The 17091-nt window shown below is 34.9% G+C and overlaps 1 protein-coding gene across 1 annotated transcript in view; it reads right to left on the reverse strand.

Annotated features, from left to right (window-relative positions):
* LOC144203137 (semaphorin-3F-like) overlaps positions 1-17091 on the reverse strand; it is a 52747-nt gene that overhangs the window by 13492 nt on the left and 22164 nt on the right. The window contains exons 2-7 of the mRNA XM_077726431.1: positions 8749-8909; positions 8570-8632; positions 5923-6042; positions 5152-5241; positions 3769-3862; positions 1465-1584 (exon numbers count right to left, since the gene is read on the reverse strand). Coding sequence (XP_077582557.1) covers positions 1465-1584; positions 3769-3862; positions 5152-5241; positions 5923-6042; positions 8570-8632; positions 8749-8909 — 648 coding nt within the window. The remainder of the gene's footprint in view (positions 1-1464; positions 1585-3768; positions 3863-5151; positions 5242-5922; positions 6043-8569; positions 8633-8748; positions 8910-17091) is intronic.

Genomic DNA, 17091 nt, shown 5'->3' on the forward strand with positions numbered 1-17091 from the left:
AAGTTGCCCCGCCCACTAAAGCGAATGTTAGAGCGAGCTATTTCCGAATTTACCTCTGGATAACTCGAGGTAATGACATGTCATTGTTGTCTGCAAAAACAAGTCGAAATATTGTGGGATTGTTTGCCAATGTTTTGGACAAAAAGTGTTCTTATTTTGGGATGCAATATTTGGCGATACATTGTTTACATTGGAGAATAAAGAGGAGTGTTTAGTTACGCGGTTCGGATTGTCTGACTCACGGTTTTTGACGAGTAGGAATTGAATTTTGGTTTGATTTTAGGTTATTTTGGAGGAATATAAGAAAAAAAAGGTTCTAGCTGCTCTTTGCAGAGGATAAAGAAAGTGTGAGTGAGTATTTTTGGCGTGTATACAGGTTTTATACATTTTTAGTGTTCAGATATAATTTATAGGGTAATTACAACACCGTGCAAATATGGTTTTCCTGTTGTATGTTAAGGTAATAAGTAATAGATTAGATTACATTATGTTAGATTGTTAGATTAGATTACATTAGGTTAGATTACATTAGGTTAGATTACATTAGGTTAGATTTATTAGGTTAGATTATGTTAGGTTAGATTATGTTAGGTTAGATTACGTTAGGTTAGATTACGTTAGGTTAGATTACGTTAGGTTAGATTATGTTAGGTTAGATTACGTTAGGTTAGATTACGTTAGGTTAGATTACGTTAGGTTAGATTATGTTAGGTTAGATTACGTTAGATTAGGTTAGATTAGGTTGGATTAGGTTGGATTTTGTTAGGATTTTGTTAGAATTTGGTTAGAATTTGGTTACATTTGTTTATATTAGGTTATATTAGGTTATGTTAGGTTAGATTAGGTTAGATTAGGTTAGATTAGGTTAGATTAGGTTAGATTTGGTTAAAATTTGGTTAGATTAGGTTAGAATAGATTGGATTTTGGCACAATTAGTATTCGAAAATGATAAATTAGGTAAACAAAACTGCCACATCGATGCTAATTGTTAACTTTTGCAACTGTGGGGTTTCTCATATCTTAAAATAGCAGGTAGTAATATTAATTGTTCTTTGTAGGAGATAAAGAATATAAGTCTGAATGTTTTTTATGCATTTGCATGGTTTGAATTACTGTTAGTATTTAGGGTAATCTTAAATGTGCCCCCACGGGTGTTTCCTGTAGTACGGAAAGCTAAAAAAAAAACTATGCGGGTATTTTAAATTCTCCACACGTAATTGTAATTTTGACTTTAATTACCACCAGGCCAAAAATATTTAAAAAAAATTGACAAGCTCTTAAATCAGGTCACTGTCTATTATATTATAAATTATATGAAGTTGTTCCTGAACCCGAGATTCGAACCCAGAACTTCCCAACAGCGAGCCATAAGTGATAACCACTGCCCCACCGTGTTGACCAGAGGGAAACAATTTGTGAAATTAGCCCTGGCGGCAGAACAAAACGTAGCGTGGAGACATTTACCGTTCAACCATCTGGAGTTGTACTGATCGGTTCTCATGGCGGTCTGCTTCCCCAGCGTACGAAAGATGGCCGAATCGGTTCCCATGAAATCAATGTAAACTCCCGCGTAAAGCTCTCCATCTGTCAAGACAAACGTTGAGAAGGTTGAGAATGGAGGGCGTCGCCAAGGTGAAGTCATAACGGACACAGAAAATAGAATAACTCATCATGCTAAGGCTAATCGCTTAAAAGACGCCATATTGTGTTTAAATCATCCCTGTAATGGCGTTCCAAAATCTTCGTGGTGCGTGATGGTGCCGATTTCCCTTAAAAAACAGTTGAGGCTTGAGCCAAATTGTATGATGAGCTGTTTCGGGTCAATAATGTTGACTCGGGTGACACATTGCGTATAAGGTACGAGTCTATCACCCCCATGAGGGTAATCATTGGAATTTGGAAAATGGAGAGAATCAATTGTAATCAGTTGGGTTTAGGAGGAAGGGGGTGGGTGGGTGGGGGGGGGGGGGGGGGGGGGTAATGAAACTTGATGGATGGGTTTGAAGGGGTTTATTAGGTGGTGTGTGAAATTGACCTTTTTTTTAAGTGAGTATAAGACAGTTTGGTAAATAAATATATAAGAATAATGATTTATATCTACAGTAATCCCTCGATTATTGCAGTTAATGTAGACCAGACATGGCCGCGATAAATGAAAAAACGCGAAGTAGGGTCACCCCTATTTAAAGAAATAATTTAAAAAATAATAACACATTTAGAAAATTAAAAAATTAAAAAAAATAACTTTAGCATGGATTTTCATATTTTTATGAACTTAAAAAACATTTTTTTATTTACTTCAGTGCCCAGGGGAGTGGTTTCCGCTTAAGAATTTCAACGTGGATTTTCACATTTTTATTAACTTGAAAACAAAATAAAAAATACAAAAAAATACAAAAAAAATATTTTAAAAAATGATATATTTTAATTTATTTATTTTTCTTATTAAGAGCTGAGTTCTAGTAGCAAACAGAGGCCGGGGGGTGTGGCTTCTGCTTGCAAATTTCCACATTTTTATGAATGTACAAAAAATATATACATATGTATATATAATTAACAGAACAGAACAAAAAAATCCACCAAAAAATAAAACCCCAATGTCGTAAAGCCGCGATAATCGAGGGATTACTGCACAATTTTTATTTGCCACTACCATGTTTTTCCCTTGTGAGAAAAAACATGGGAATTCCAATGTCTAGCTCGCATCATTTACCAGTGAGAACACACAGAGGGCAAAAGGTCACGTCTGACCACCTGTAGGCCAACGAGCAGACCACCCACCAAGCACACATCACACTGACAAAAGATTGACACAATTGGAGCTCATGTTATCCACTAGATCTGGCTTGCCACACCATTTTTTTGCGGCCCGAGAAACTAAATCATGAGTGCCGACTTTCTGTTTTAGGATCAAATTAAAATAAAGAGTATAGATGTATATTAAGTTTCCTGATTTTCCCCCTTTTAAATCAATAATTGTCATTTTTTAATCAATTTTTCTGTGTTTTTGTTCAAAAATCATTTAGTAAAATCTAAAAATATATTTAAAAAAAGCTAAAATAAACATTGTTTTAGATCTATAAAAAACTGGATATTCAGGGCTTTTATTCCTAGTTGTTTTAATTCATTTCTATAAAAAATCTAAATATTATATGTAAAATGGTATTAAAATAAGGAGAGATGTATATTACATTTCCTGATTCTCCCCCATTTAAATCAATAATTATCATTTTTTAATCCATTTTTTCTGTGTTTTTAGTTCAAAAATATTTTTTTTAAATCTAAAAAAATATATATAAAAAAGGTAAAATAAACATTGTTTTAAATCTATAAAAAAAACTGAATATTCAGGGATTTTAATCCAGTTCTTTTAATCCATTTCTATAAAAAAAATCTAAATATTATATCTAAAATGGTCCCAAATAAAATCAAGTTGACATTAACACGGCCCGCGAACCAACCGTCTGACACCCTTGACCTAATCCAACTGTAATTTGTCATTTTTGGTCAAACATATTCAAAAATATAGAAAAAAAAATCTAATATTGATTGACACACTGTAAAATATGAACAAAATACAAGTATAACTGTTGACCATTTTAGTCAAACAATAACATATTTTTCAAACACAACTTATATTAAATTATAGAAAATACCTGAACTGACATTCTATAAAAAACAATCCCTTCATCTTTAGTAGAATGTCTCCTATAAAAATGTTTTAAAAAGCTAAAAAAATAAAAAATACAAACCAAAACATTCACTTACTGATCAAAGCAGAGACGCTGTTCAATTTCGGGTCAAAAGGACACTTTCCCTTCCCAGAATCCACTTTGCCGGGCTCCAGGCGGAAAATATATTCCTATCGAGGGAATAAGAGAAAAAAATTCATTCATTATCTCCTCATTTCTCGCCAACATATTGACACTATTTGGAAAACATATCTCGGATTTTTCCACCTTGAAGTTGCTGTTAAAAGGCCGCGACTTTTAACCAAAAAAAACAACGTTCATATCTAAGCAAACAACATGGAGTTAAGAAGTCTTCGGCGTTTAATCGGCGAGATGAAGGGGGCCGAGAAAATCATCCAAAAAAATGGCTCTGTGATGTTAGCGGCTCAAAAGAGAACTCGTTATTTTGTCAGGGAGAAAAAAAAATCATGTTTTTTAACATCTGTGTTAACAAAGGGTGGGAAAAATGCGGGTTTGTGACCGGTGGCTCGAGTGAACAAAAAAGGGAGGTTAATAAAAGTGGAAGAAAATCGTCGTTTTGACTAAAAAAGGAGACATGAAATGGGATTGGGGGATTTTTAGCAGGTTTAGTTAACATTTTGTGATGCGGCGTTGCTATGGCAATTTGGTCAATATTAAATCGAACTACCAAAAAAAAAAATTAACAATAAAAATCAGAAAATGCGGGAATTTCAATTTTAATCATTGACTTGTTAAGATTAGCTCATTACATATTACATGATTATTTAATATTAAGTATTATGTTTTTTCTCGTATTTACTATTGTTTCTTACAATATTCCATTTAAATTAAATTTCACAAAATCAAATTTTCTTTGTTTTTGCAATATTTGTAGTCATATTACAAGATAATTGAATTTTTTTAGAAAATATAATTCATAAATGTCAACCAATACGTTTCCATCCTTTTAAAATGTCTGTAATATCAATACAATAGTTTGAAATCATGACTATTTTTATCAAAGTATGAGGACACCAAAAATCTTCTATAATACACACATCAAATAAATGTATTATATATCATATGAGTATTGTATATCATGTGTATTATATATCATATATATTATATTAAAATAACATATAATACACATTTCTCGCCATAATATTTGGACTGTTGGCTTGTATAACGCAAAATTTAAACCCATTAAATTTAGGAGAATATTAGATAGATAGATATATATATTTTATAAATGACAAATATCCTGTAGCATTTCTTTTGAAAATCGCATCCTTCTGTCATTTAATTTTTTTCTGGTTTTCACCCCAAGAAAAATGTCATCCCGAGCCCCAAGCTCCACAGCTGGGCACCAGATTCCCAATTTGCTTCTTTCCAAAGGGCTGCAACCAAACCCGGACCCCCCTCTCTAACCCCCCTCTATCCCCCTCATCCCAAAACCCACCTTAGCCTCCAAAAGCTCTGACGCTCCACTCTGGTCTGCTGCCCGATTGGTTCTCCCTCCAGATTTGGGGGCCTGGAGGTAGTAGGAGCCCTAAAACACAGACATGGCACATTTGGCCGCCTCGTTACTGACACGTAACCGACTGGAACAAAGCCCGATTTGTCCGCTGGACGATAATGACACAAACAGAAGAACGAACGGTGAGGGAAGACGGACAAAACGTGGGAAAAAAAGTCAAGACTTTGGAAAAAAGGAAGGCTGATATGTCTATTCTTGGTAGGAGTTTACTTATAAATTAAAGTTACCGTATTTTCTCGCATATAAGTCGCATCCTCGTATAAGCCGTACCCTTAAAATGGCCTTAAAATCGTTGAATTTTACAATTTCTCGAGTATAAGCCGCCCTCTGATACTTATAAATTAAAGTTACCGTATTTTCTCGCATATAAGTCGCATCCGCATATAAGCCGTACCCTTAAAATGGCCTTAAAATCGTTGAATTTTACAATTTCTCGAGTATAAGCCGCCCTCTGATACTTATAAATTAAAGTTACCGTATTTTCTCGCATATAAGTCGCATCCGCGTATAAGCCGTACCCTTAAAATAGCCTTAAAATCGTTGAATTTGTCAATTTTTCGAGTATAAGCCGCCCTCTGATTCACAATTTTTACCTCCATATTCATGGTTTTAATAGGGAGTACAAATGTTTTACTTTGAAGGGAAAATCTTAAGAAAATAAAGGTGAAGTCTCTCTGAGGAGTCGTCGGTTACCTGCGACCTGCGTCCACGGTCCACGTACGTACAGATGGGATTGTACGCCCCCGTTCCGCAGACGTAAAGGTGAGTGCGGTTCCACGGTTCGATCAGACGGATGAAGTTCCCGCATTCACCCTAAAGGAGGACAAAAACATCATCAAATGGAGCAAAATCTCAAACAATATGCTAAATTTATGGTTCATCTGTCCACTCTTATTTGTTTTTGGTGTTATACAGCCCCTCTATTATTTTTAAATGACATTTTAATATTTCTTAATACATTCCTTTATACTTTACTTTGTACTTGATACTTTTTACTTGAATGATGAAAGAGTATGTTAATACTTTAGTCCTTTTTTTCAGTTTATGTTTCATATGTACTATTAACGGATGCACTTTTTTATATGTATCGTATCTTGTGCTGACCACGCCCATCTGTCAAATTTTTAAAGTCAATGTGGCCCCCCTCGGGCCCAAAAATTTGCCCACCCCTGCACTAACCACTCATCCACCGGACCAAATACATTCCTTATCACTTTACTTTGTACTTTATACTTTTTACTTTAATGAGTGATAAGTATGCGAATACTTTAGTCCTTTTTTTCAGTTTATGTTTCATATGTACAGTTAACGGATGCACTTTTTTATATGTATCGTATCATGATGAGTATGTTAATACTTTATTCTTTTTTTCAGTTTATATTTCATATGTACTGTTAACGGATGCACTTTTTTATATGTATCGTATCATGATGAGTGATAGGTATGTTAATACTTTAGTCCTTTTTTTCCCATTATGTTCCATATGTACTATTAACGGATGCACTTTTTTACATGTATCATATCTTGTACTGACCCCACCCATCTGTCAAATTTTTTAAGTCAAACTGGGCCCCCACAGGCCCAAAAAATTGCCCAAAAAACAATTCAAGAAGCAAACAACATATATCAGTTTACAGAGGACAACAGAGAGGACAAAACCGGACATAATCTATTTTTAGCAATCCTTAGCAACAAAACACACTACCAATATGTGTGTATATGTGTGTTAAACCCCGTTTGTATGTCCAGTTGTGGAGCCCCGCCCCCTCAACCGCAAAAAATAGCGAAAGGATGATTGCCTTTGACCTCCAACATCCCCTTTGCGAATTGCTTCTGAATTGTCATCATCTGTCTGAACCCACCAAAAAAAAACAGGTGAAGATTGAAGCCAAGCGTTATCACCCACAGTTTTCGACGCCATTTCTTTTGTTTACCCATGAAATTTCAAACTGACGTACGCCGATACCGAGCCGCCGCCAAGCCGGAGGCGGAGAGAAAAAGAAAAAAACGCAACGGGTCAACGAACATGAACAAATGAACATTCCAGTTGGATAAACAGCAGCTACTTCGGCACCCCCCATGTCGTCCTTCCCCTTGGAAATGTGTGGGTGTACTTTAAAAGTGAATAGGTCTGTTTTTTGTATGATTTTTGGGTGATTCGTTTGCAATCCATACTGGAAAAATGGGGGTGGGATTATTTTAACACTTGGGAGACAAGTCTGGAAAAGACTTATAGGCGATATTTTTTTTTCGTATTTTATTATTTTTTAAATGTTTTTGGCTTGTTGTTTGGGCTGGAAAATGTGAATTAATTACAAGATTGTTTATTGGCTAATGGCGCAGGACCGATTTAGGTTGCAGCAGTATTTTATTCAAATTAATGGGGACTAGTTGTTTTTAAACATGTTAAAATTGGGATTTTGTGTGTTTAGGAGTGAAATTTGGATTAAATGTGAATACAAGTGGTTGCCAAAAAGGCAATTATAACAACATATTTGTGGAAAATGTGCATAAAAAGTTGCGTTTGATAAAGGGTTTTAAAATGAATTAAACTCAGACAGCAACTATTTATATATTAACTTATTTATGACCTATTTATTTATGTCTAAAATGTGTTTTTCTGTGTCTGTATTCTCACCCTCTTGCTGAATAAAGTTATTTAATCTATTTATGATAAACTCATTTAAATTCACAGCAAAATAATGATTGGACGCTCAGGATTGGATGTCAATCATCGTCATTGACACTGAATTTGGGTCTTTTGATATGTGACAGACGGTTTACTACAAAACATCTAATCCACAGGTGTCAAAGTGGCGGCCCGGGGGCCAAATCTGGCCCACCACATCATTTTGTGTGGTCCGGGAAACTAAATGATAAGTGCCCGACTTTCTGTTTTAGGATCAAATTAAAATGAAGTGTATAGATGTATATTACATTTCCTGATTTCCCCCTTTTAAATCAGTAATTGTCATTTTTTAAATCCATTTTTTCTCTGTTTTTAGTTCAAAAATCATTTTGTAAAATCTAAAAATATATTTAAAAAAACATAAAATAAACATTGTTTTAGATCTATATAAAAACGGAATATTCAGGGCGGATTTTCCCCCTTTTAAATAAATAATTGTCATTTTTTAATCCATTTTTCAGTCTTTTTAGTTCAAAAATCATTTAGTAAAATCTAAAAAAATAAATAAAAAAAGCTAAAATAAACCTTGTTTTAGATCTATATAAAACCTGAATATTCAGGGCTGATTTCCCCCCTTTTAAATCAACAATTGTCATTTTTTAATCATTTTTTTGTGTTTTTAGTCCAAAAATCATTTTGTATACAACTCACATTGGTGTCTTTTCCCGACTGGACACATTCCGACTTCCTCTGAGGTACAACAGGCCAATGTATCTTTAAAAAGAATAAAAAAAAGACAAATCAACCATCTTTGATTTATAGAATCCAACCAATCCCCTTCCAAAAAAACCTCCGCCATTCTTCAACCAATGGCAACACACAATCCTTACAATGAGTGGCTCTTTGTTGATGTCGTGCAGATCCAGAGACAGGATATAATCTTTGCTACCCACATACATGCGGTCGTGGTCTTCGTCCATACGAAGAATTCGATAGTCGCTGGAGTTTAGCAAGAATGAGAAGTGGTGAGCCGTTCCGGTTGACTTTAATTCTGTCAAAAAAACGAGAAAGAAGAAAAAATAAACCCTTTTGTCCGAGACTGTGGTGGTAGAAAAACATAGCGTAAAATTGGCAAAGACAAATCACAGACGTGGTCACATGGGATGGTGTAGCGGCCGTCCGTTGTGGCGCCAAATTCTTAATTTGTCCTCTTGTCTTTACCACTACGAACCACCCACATACAAATATGTATATAATGATGCCACATAGACATATACAGTACAATATAATAGTAAGTTTTGTGCTTTTTTTGCATACCAACACACTCGTTTTATAACAAACTAATTTAAATGAACTTGGATTACGATGCAGATACATTCAAAAATAAGTTTAATCTAGCTTTACACTAAACTTGATTCTAATTTTGTTTGATATTTTGAGACCTTTCTTGGTTCTATTAGCCCCGCCTCCACACTGATTTTCAGATGCAACCTATCGAAGGTTGTTTGCTTTTGTATTCCCTTCAAAATATTCAGAAAATGATGCACACATATGTCCTCACAATAGGACAACGCACGACCACTTGACAATCAGAAGTAGTATATACTCCTCTCGTGTTCGCGAACAAGCTCCGCCCTTAGTACTGACTAACAGGAAAAATAACACAGAAAAAATGCAATGCTCCGCCCAGTGCTCGTAGATATCTGTTATACACGAAAAAAATATGGCAAAAATGATAAACAGCCTCTCATCTCGAAATTTGTCTCGTATCTAGAGATAATTTTTTGCTCCAAATTTTAATCGTATCTTGAGATAATTATTAGCTCAAAAATTTGCTCGAATCTCAAGACAATTATTTGCTCAAAATTTCACTCGAATCTCGAGATAATAATTTGCACAAAATTTTACCCAAATCTTGAGATAATTTGCTCAAAATTTTACACAAATCTCCCAAAAAAAATGTTCAAAATTTTACACAAATCGAGATAGTTAATTGCTCAAAATTTTACCCAAATCTCAAGATAATTATTTGCTCAAAATTTTACCCAGATCTCGAAATAATTTGCTCAAAACTTTACACAAATCTCGAAATAATTATTTTCTCAAAATGTACATGAATCTCAAGAAAATTATTTGCTCAAAATTTTAATTGAATCTCGAGATAATTATTTGCTCAAAATTTTAGACAACTGTCGAAATAATTTGCTCAAAATGTTACACAAATCTCGAGATAATTATTTGCTCAAAATTTTCCTTGAATCTCGAGACAATTTGCTCCAAATTTTCCTCGAATCTCGAGACAATTTGCTCCAAATTTTACTCGTATCTCAAAATACTCGTATGTCGAGGTCCCACTGTATAGAGCTTACCCAAACATCACTTTGGTTGAGACACGTTCCATACCATTACAGCATGACAACAAAACTGTACAGTTTTAAGATAACATTGATTAAAAAGTAACTAATATAACCAATCCGCCACATTCTTTTGTTCAAAAACCCTTCCACACATTCTATAAGCAATCATACATTCTCCCGCGCCATTTAACTCAAAAAGCACTCCTGGGAATGTTCCTGGATCTACGCCTAGTACTGCAAGGCGGCAAATTTCCGGGTAATGTCCAAGTGAACTGAGCTAGCACATTGCATTCGCACACAAGTCTGACCCGGGGTAAATACCAGAAGATTACAAGACTTCAGTCCATGTCTTAAAGGGGCTTTCTACCGTATGTCGCTTATCCCGTTATAGGTCCCGTTATGGGAGCTGACTTTAGCCCAAATGACTTCAGGCTACAACCTGGATTGGACACGGGTCAATAAAAGGGTACATTTCAAGACTAAAACCTGACTCTAATCAGCGTAGATGGCATTTAATTAACTCATTAAGGACTCTACAGACTTTTTACACTACCGTATTTTCACGACTATAAGGCGCACTTAAAAGTCTTAAATTTTCTACAAAATAGACAGGGCGCCTTATAATGCAGTGCGCCTTATATATGGAAAAGAACAGAAAACCAAAAATGAAAAACCACCACTGTCGGATATTTAAAAAAACACAAACGCCTGAACTGAAACAATACTGTTAAATATGCAGATGCCATTTTAGTTTACAACATCTTCCATCATATAGCTCCTCCCCCACTGCAAGGTTTTATACAAAAACCTCAACAATGGCTGGCTCTAGAGGTGACTGTAAAGTAGTGAGTGCTTCATACCTGGAAGTCAATAGCAATTATCGTATTTTCACCACTATGAGGCGCACTTAAAAGTCTTAAATTTTCTCCAAAATAGACAGTGCGCCATATAATCCAGTGTGCCTTATATATGGAAAAAACAGACAACCAAAAAAACGAAAAACCACCAGTGTCGGATATTTAAAAAAAAACAAACGCCTGAACTGAAACAATACTGTTAAATATGCAGATGCCATTTTAGTTTACAACATCTTCCATCATATAGCTCCTCCCCCACTGCAAGATTTTATACAAAAAAAATCCAAAACATCAACAATGGCTGGCTCTAGAGGTGACTGTAAAGTAGTGAGTGCTTCATACCTGGAAGTCAATAGCAATTACCGTATTTTCACCACTATGAGGCGCACTTAAGAGTCTTACATTTTCTCCAAAAATAGACAGTGCGCCTTATAATACAGTGCGCCTTATATATGGAAAAAATGTCATTCATTGAGGGTGCACCTTATAGTCGTGAAAATACGGCACATTCATTCTTGGCTAACACTATCTTGGACTAGTTAACGTTACAAAAGCCAGATCTGGACATATGATCCTGGTTTTTCTCCCTAGCGTTTTCACTTCTATCGCAGAATGACGGGAACGACTGATCACAATCTTCATCTTGCAAAATTCTCTCGCCGTTTGAGACCTTCTCACTCCCTAACGTCTCTAATCACATCACATATATAACGTTGCAACATCCGGCCGACTCTCCTTAGCAGGTGGGAAAGCTTTTTAGAGAATGATTGCGTAGTTGAAGGAACACAGCTTTTCATTTAAGGCTTCTTAGGAAAGTAAACCTTGACAAAGCCTTGTGTATATTTGCAAAGAAAACTAGAGGACGTTCTCCTGTTCCTGTTCTGTGGGAGCAAGCTAACACCCCTGCTGTTCCCCTTGGCTTGCTAGCAAGGAATAAGATCCCTAAGATTTAAATAGTTCTTGTCTGGGAGACGCCAGAACATCTGCCTGATTTACTTTTGAGTAAAACTAAAAGAACTTGCAAGTGGATTTGTTCTAATAGTGAATCGAGTGCCAGAAGACTTCTAGGCTTCTACTGGGAGAATGTTCTTATACGCATAACTGGATGCTAGCTAAAAATGAACCAATTTCTCACATGCCAATGACACCTTGAACTGATCACATCTGTACACAGTAGGGGTGCGAAGGGGAACGGATTGGTGCTAAACGATCCTGCGGAAAATGTTTATGGTGACTAACTCAAGCGTTTCTGAACCTGTGGGTGCTTCACTAACATCTGTTCAGGAAAATCTTGCAGTGGGGGAGGAGCTATATGATGGAAGATGTTGTAAACTAAGATGGCATCTGATGCATATTTAACAGTATTGTTTCAGTTCAGGCGTTTGTGTTTTTTTCTTTTTAATATCCGACAGTGGTGCTTTTTCATTTTTGGTTTTCTGTTTTTCTCTCTCCATATATAAGGCGCACTGGATTATAAGGCGCACCCTCAATGAATGACATTTTTTCCATATATAAGGCGCACTGTATTATAAGGTGCACTGTCTGTTTTGGAGAAAATTTAAGACTTTTAAGTGCGCCTTATAGTGGTGAAGATACGGTAATTGCTATTGACTTCCAGGTATGAAGCACTCACTACTTCACAGTCACCTCTAGAGCCAGCCATTGTTGATGTTTTGGATTTTTTTTGTATAAAATCTTGCAGTGGGGGAGGAGCTATATGATGGAAGATGTTGTAAACTAAGATGGCATCTGCATATTTAACAGTATTGTTTCAGTTCAGGTGTTTGTGTTTTTTTAAATATCTGACAGTGGTGTTTTTTTGTTTTTTGGTTTTCTGTTTTTTTCCATATATAAGCCGCTATTTTGGAGAACATTTAAGACTTTTAAGTGCGCCTTATAGTGGTGAAAATACGGTAATTGCTATTGACTTCCAGGTATGAAGCACTCACTTCTTTACAGTCACCTCTAGAGCCAGCCATTGTTGATTTTTTGGCTTTTTTTTGTAGAAAAATTTAAAAAAATATACTGTAGTTAAAATCCAGAAGTGTGGAAGCGGAATGTGCAAACGCACAGATTAATATGAATTTTATTTACCAAACTAGTGTGAATAAAAAACAAATATCAATTTTAATTACCAAAGTGGGACACATCACAAACTATGGTCTTATTTTGATTAAGTAGAAATACCCAGGTTATGATTATCACTAGTAATTGCTTAAAATGAAATATGACGGTACAATAATGGAGTTTTGATGGGTTTTTTTTCTTCAAATTCATCCAAACCAAACTCATTCAAGCATACTTGGATTTGTCAAGTTGGAATAGAAAAGGGTCTTCCCCAAACTCTTCCCACACATTTGGCATTCATGAAGAATTAATATTCAGAGGTGGAACTAATCATTTTCCTCAACCACTCGTTGATTTATTTCTATTATTTATGTATTTTTTGCTTTCTTTTCTAGGCCTTGTTTTTTGGCTTTTTGACCAAGATTTAAATCGTGACTCAGTTTATGTCAATGGAGATTTTCTCCAAAGTTTTTAACCCCAACAAATTGTGAAAAAATAGTAACGTTGCTAGTGTTACATCGAAAAAAATGAAAATATATTAGGTATTGATATTTGTTTTGCTTTTTCTAATTGTCATTTCGACGCCATGGATAAAAAAATGAGTTTAAGTGTACGTATTTCCGTATTTTCTCGCATATAAGCCGTATTTTTAACCCAAAAAATGATGACAGAACCAAGGGTACGGCTTATATGCGCATAAATTAGACTTGACATGCACAAAACTGCAAGGACAAAATGCTATGATCTGAGGCAAATTTATTTTGATGTCTATGAATGAAATTTAAGAAAAAAAATTAACTTATCTTGCATAAAACATAAAAAAACTCACTTATTACAGCATTCGATTTATATAGTATCTTAGAAATACCACGTACGATTTTTTTTCTCAAGATTTTCCCTTCAAAGTAACACATTTGTACTCCCTATTAAAACTATGAATATGGAGGTGAAAATTGTGAATCAGGGGGAGGCTTATATGCGAGAAATTGTAAAATTCAACCATTTTAAGGCCATTTTAAGGCCATTTTAAGGGTGCGGTTTAAGATTTTCGCTTCAAAATAACACATTTGTACTCCCTATTAAAACTATGAATATGGAGGTGAAAATTGTGAATCAGGGGGCGGCTTATACGAGAGAAATTGTCAAATTCAACCATTTTAACGCCATTTTAAGGGTACGGTTTAAGATTTTCGCTTCAAAATAACACATTTGTACTCCTATTAAAACTATGAATATGGAGGTGAAAATTGTGAATCAGGGGGCGGCTTATACGAGAGAAATTGTCAAATTCAACCATTTTAAGGCCATTTTAAGGGTGCGGTTTAAGATTTTCGCTTCAAAATAACACATTTGTACTCCCTATTAAAGCTATGAATACGTAGGCGAAAATTGCCAATCAGGGGGCGGCTTATACGAGAGAAATTGTCAAATTCAACCATTTTAAGGGTACGGCTTATACGTGGATGCGACTTATATGCGAGAAAATACAGTTAGCATTGCCATGCTTCGACGAACTTGTTTAGCATTTTTTTTGGAAACTCTCCTTTTGACACTGTGGATGAAAAGACAAGTTTAATAACAATTTAACTGCTTTTTTATTGCATACATTTCACGTTACCCCCCGTTTTTACCATCTGCAAGATTCCGGGCGCTAAAAAAAATAAAAAGAATGAAAGAAAGAGGAAATAAAAGGTGTGTTATCTCACTCTGTTGGTATGCAGACGGGCTGTAAATGATAAAATCAGGCAAGTGGAGAGGAAGCCCAAAGTAATAAATCAAAAACATACACTGAGTCAGAGAAAGATGGCGATTTTTTGATTTGTTTTTTTGGCAAAAGTTATGCCACAACATTCTTAAAGATGATACACTAGCCCAAGGATTTTTTTTTCCAAAGAAATATGACCCAGGACTTATGATTGATGTTCAAATACATCTTTACTGCATTCGTCACTCATCGGCAATAGATACAGAAACGATATTTTGTAAATAAAGGAGGAATTTCACATCTGTTTTTTTGTGAGAATCTTTCCAGAAAATTGCTTCTTTGAACCGTGTAATGGTTTGTTTTGACCTTGAGTAGATTTTTTGGTGGTTTACCATGTCGTTACGGTATTTTTTGTATCAAGAACACCATCAATATCAACGAACTGAATGAAAAAATGGGTCCTGATACTTTCTTCACTCAAAAAAAACCTGCCAAAAAGTTTCATTGGCATGAAACATAATCCCTTCACACATCTTATGCAACATTTTGACCATTTCAAACTTTTTCCGTATGTCCTGAGTCATGTTTCCTGCAAAACAGCCCAACGACATGACCACTTACATAACAAATTTCCTCCAAAAACGACATTTCTCCCTACCAAGTCATCAAAAAACCACATTTTAATCAAAGTTACACACTCCCCAGTTCCTCCCCCTCTCCCCCAAAACCTCATTTCACCCTTTCTGACTCCCTTCACCCCAAAAAATACCGAATTTCGTAGTTTTGCACCCAATTTTAAAGAAACCCAACGACCTCCCTTCTACCTAAAGTGCGTGTAATCTCCTGCCGCATTCCCTTGAGCTTTTAATGAGCCTTTTCTGTCATCTGAAACGACATATCCAGGTTTATTGTCATCTCTACTTGAACGTTCTAGAAGTCACTTTGCAAAAAAGTCTATTTCATGACACAAAATCACTCAAAAAACACACCCACAGATCGTTAGAATAGCGTGAAGAGCATCTGTGCGACAACATCCGGAAGCCAAGAGATAAGACGTAATCTGCTAGCAATTATTTCTGCCCGACAGGCGCAGGTACGAACGCCAGTCAATAGTCTCGACCCCGACTGGGATGGCAGGCGGGTTGGGGGGGGGGGTTGGGGATTACGAGTTGGACGCCAAGCCGTCTCCGATAGCCAAAGTCAACTTTCAAAACGATAGGTCGACAATGCAAAGGTCAACCGTCCGTCCGTCTAATTTCTTTCGTAGGGTTTTTTTTTTTAGGACAAAGGACACGGACAATGGACAGTGGAATTTAACCCGTGGGTGGAGAAACTTAAAAATAGAAAGTCTACATTTATTTATTTATGTGTCCATTTAGTCATGTTGAGTAGTTATCTATGTTCACTACTAGTTATTTATCTTGAATACTTATCTATGTTCACTACTACTTATTCATGTTGAATACTTATCTATGGTCACTACTACTTATTTATGTTGACTACTTATGGTCATTACTACTTATTTTTGTTGACTACTTATCTATGGTCACGACTACTTCTTTATGTTGACTACTTATCTAGGTTTACTACTACTTATTTATTATGTTGACTACTAATCTATATTTATTACTACTTATTTATTATGTTAACTACTTATTTATTGATTATTTATTTATGATGATTATTTTTGGATTATTTATTTATGAATATTATTTTGGGAGCATTTATTTATGATTATTATATTTTTATTATTTTTTATGATTATAATTTTGGGATTATTTATTTATGGTTAGTATTTTGGTATTATTCATTTATGATTATTTTTGGATTAACTATTTCTAATAATTATTTTGGGATTATTCATTTATTATTATTATTTTAGGATTATTTATAATTATTTTGGGATTATTTATTTATGATTATTTGTTTTGGATTTTGTGTGATTATTACTTTTAGATTATTTATGATTATTATTTTTAGATGATTTATAATGATTAATTTTTGATTATTTATTTATGAACAGATTACCTTGTGGATTTAGTGAGTGGCTCCAGTTTTTTTTAGCTAGGTCTACAATGTCTTCTGTGTCTGTCTTGCTACTGCAACCAAGACATTTCCCAAATACGGGATGAAATATAGTTCTAATCTAATCTAATAATCTAAAAATGCATTTTTTTTCCTTTTTTTTCATGTATGGCTTGTTTTAAACTTTTCAAAAGCTATACCAGTATAACATACCAAACGTGA

Source organism: Stigmatopora nigra, chromosome 10 (genome assembly GCF_051989575.1).
Source record: "Stigmatopora nigra isolate UIUO_SnigA chromosome 10, RoL_Snig_1.1, whole genome shotgun sequence".
Lineage (NCBI taxonomy): Eukaryota > Metazoa > Chordata > Actinopteri > Syngnathiformes > Syngnathidae > Stigmatopora > Stigmatopora nigra.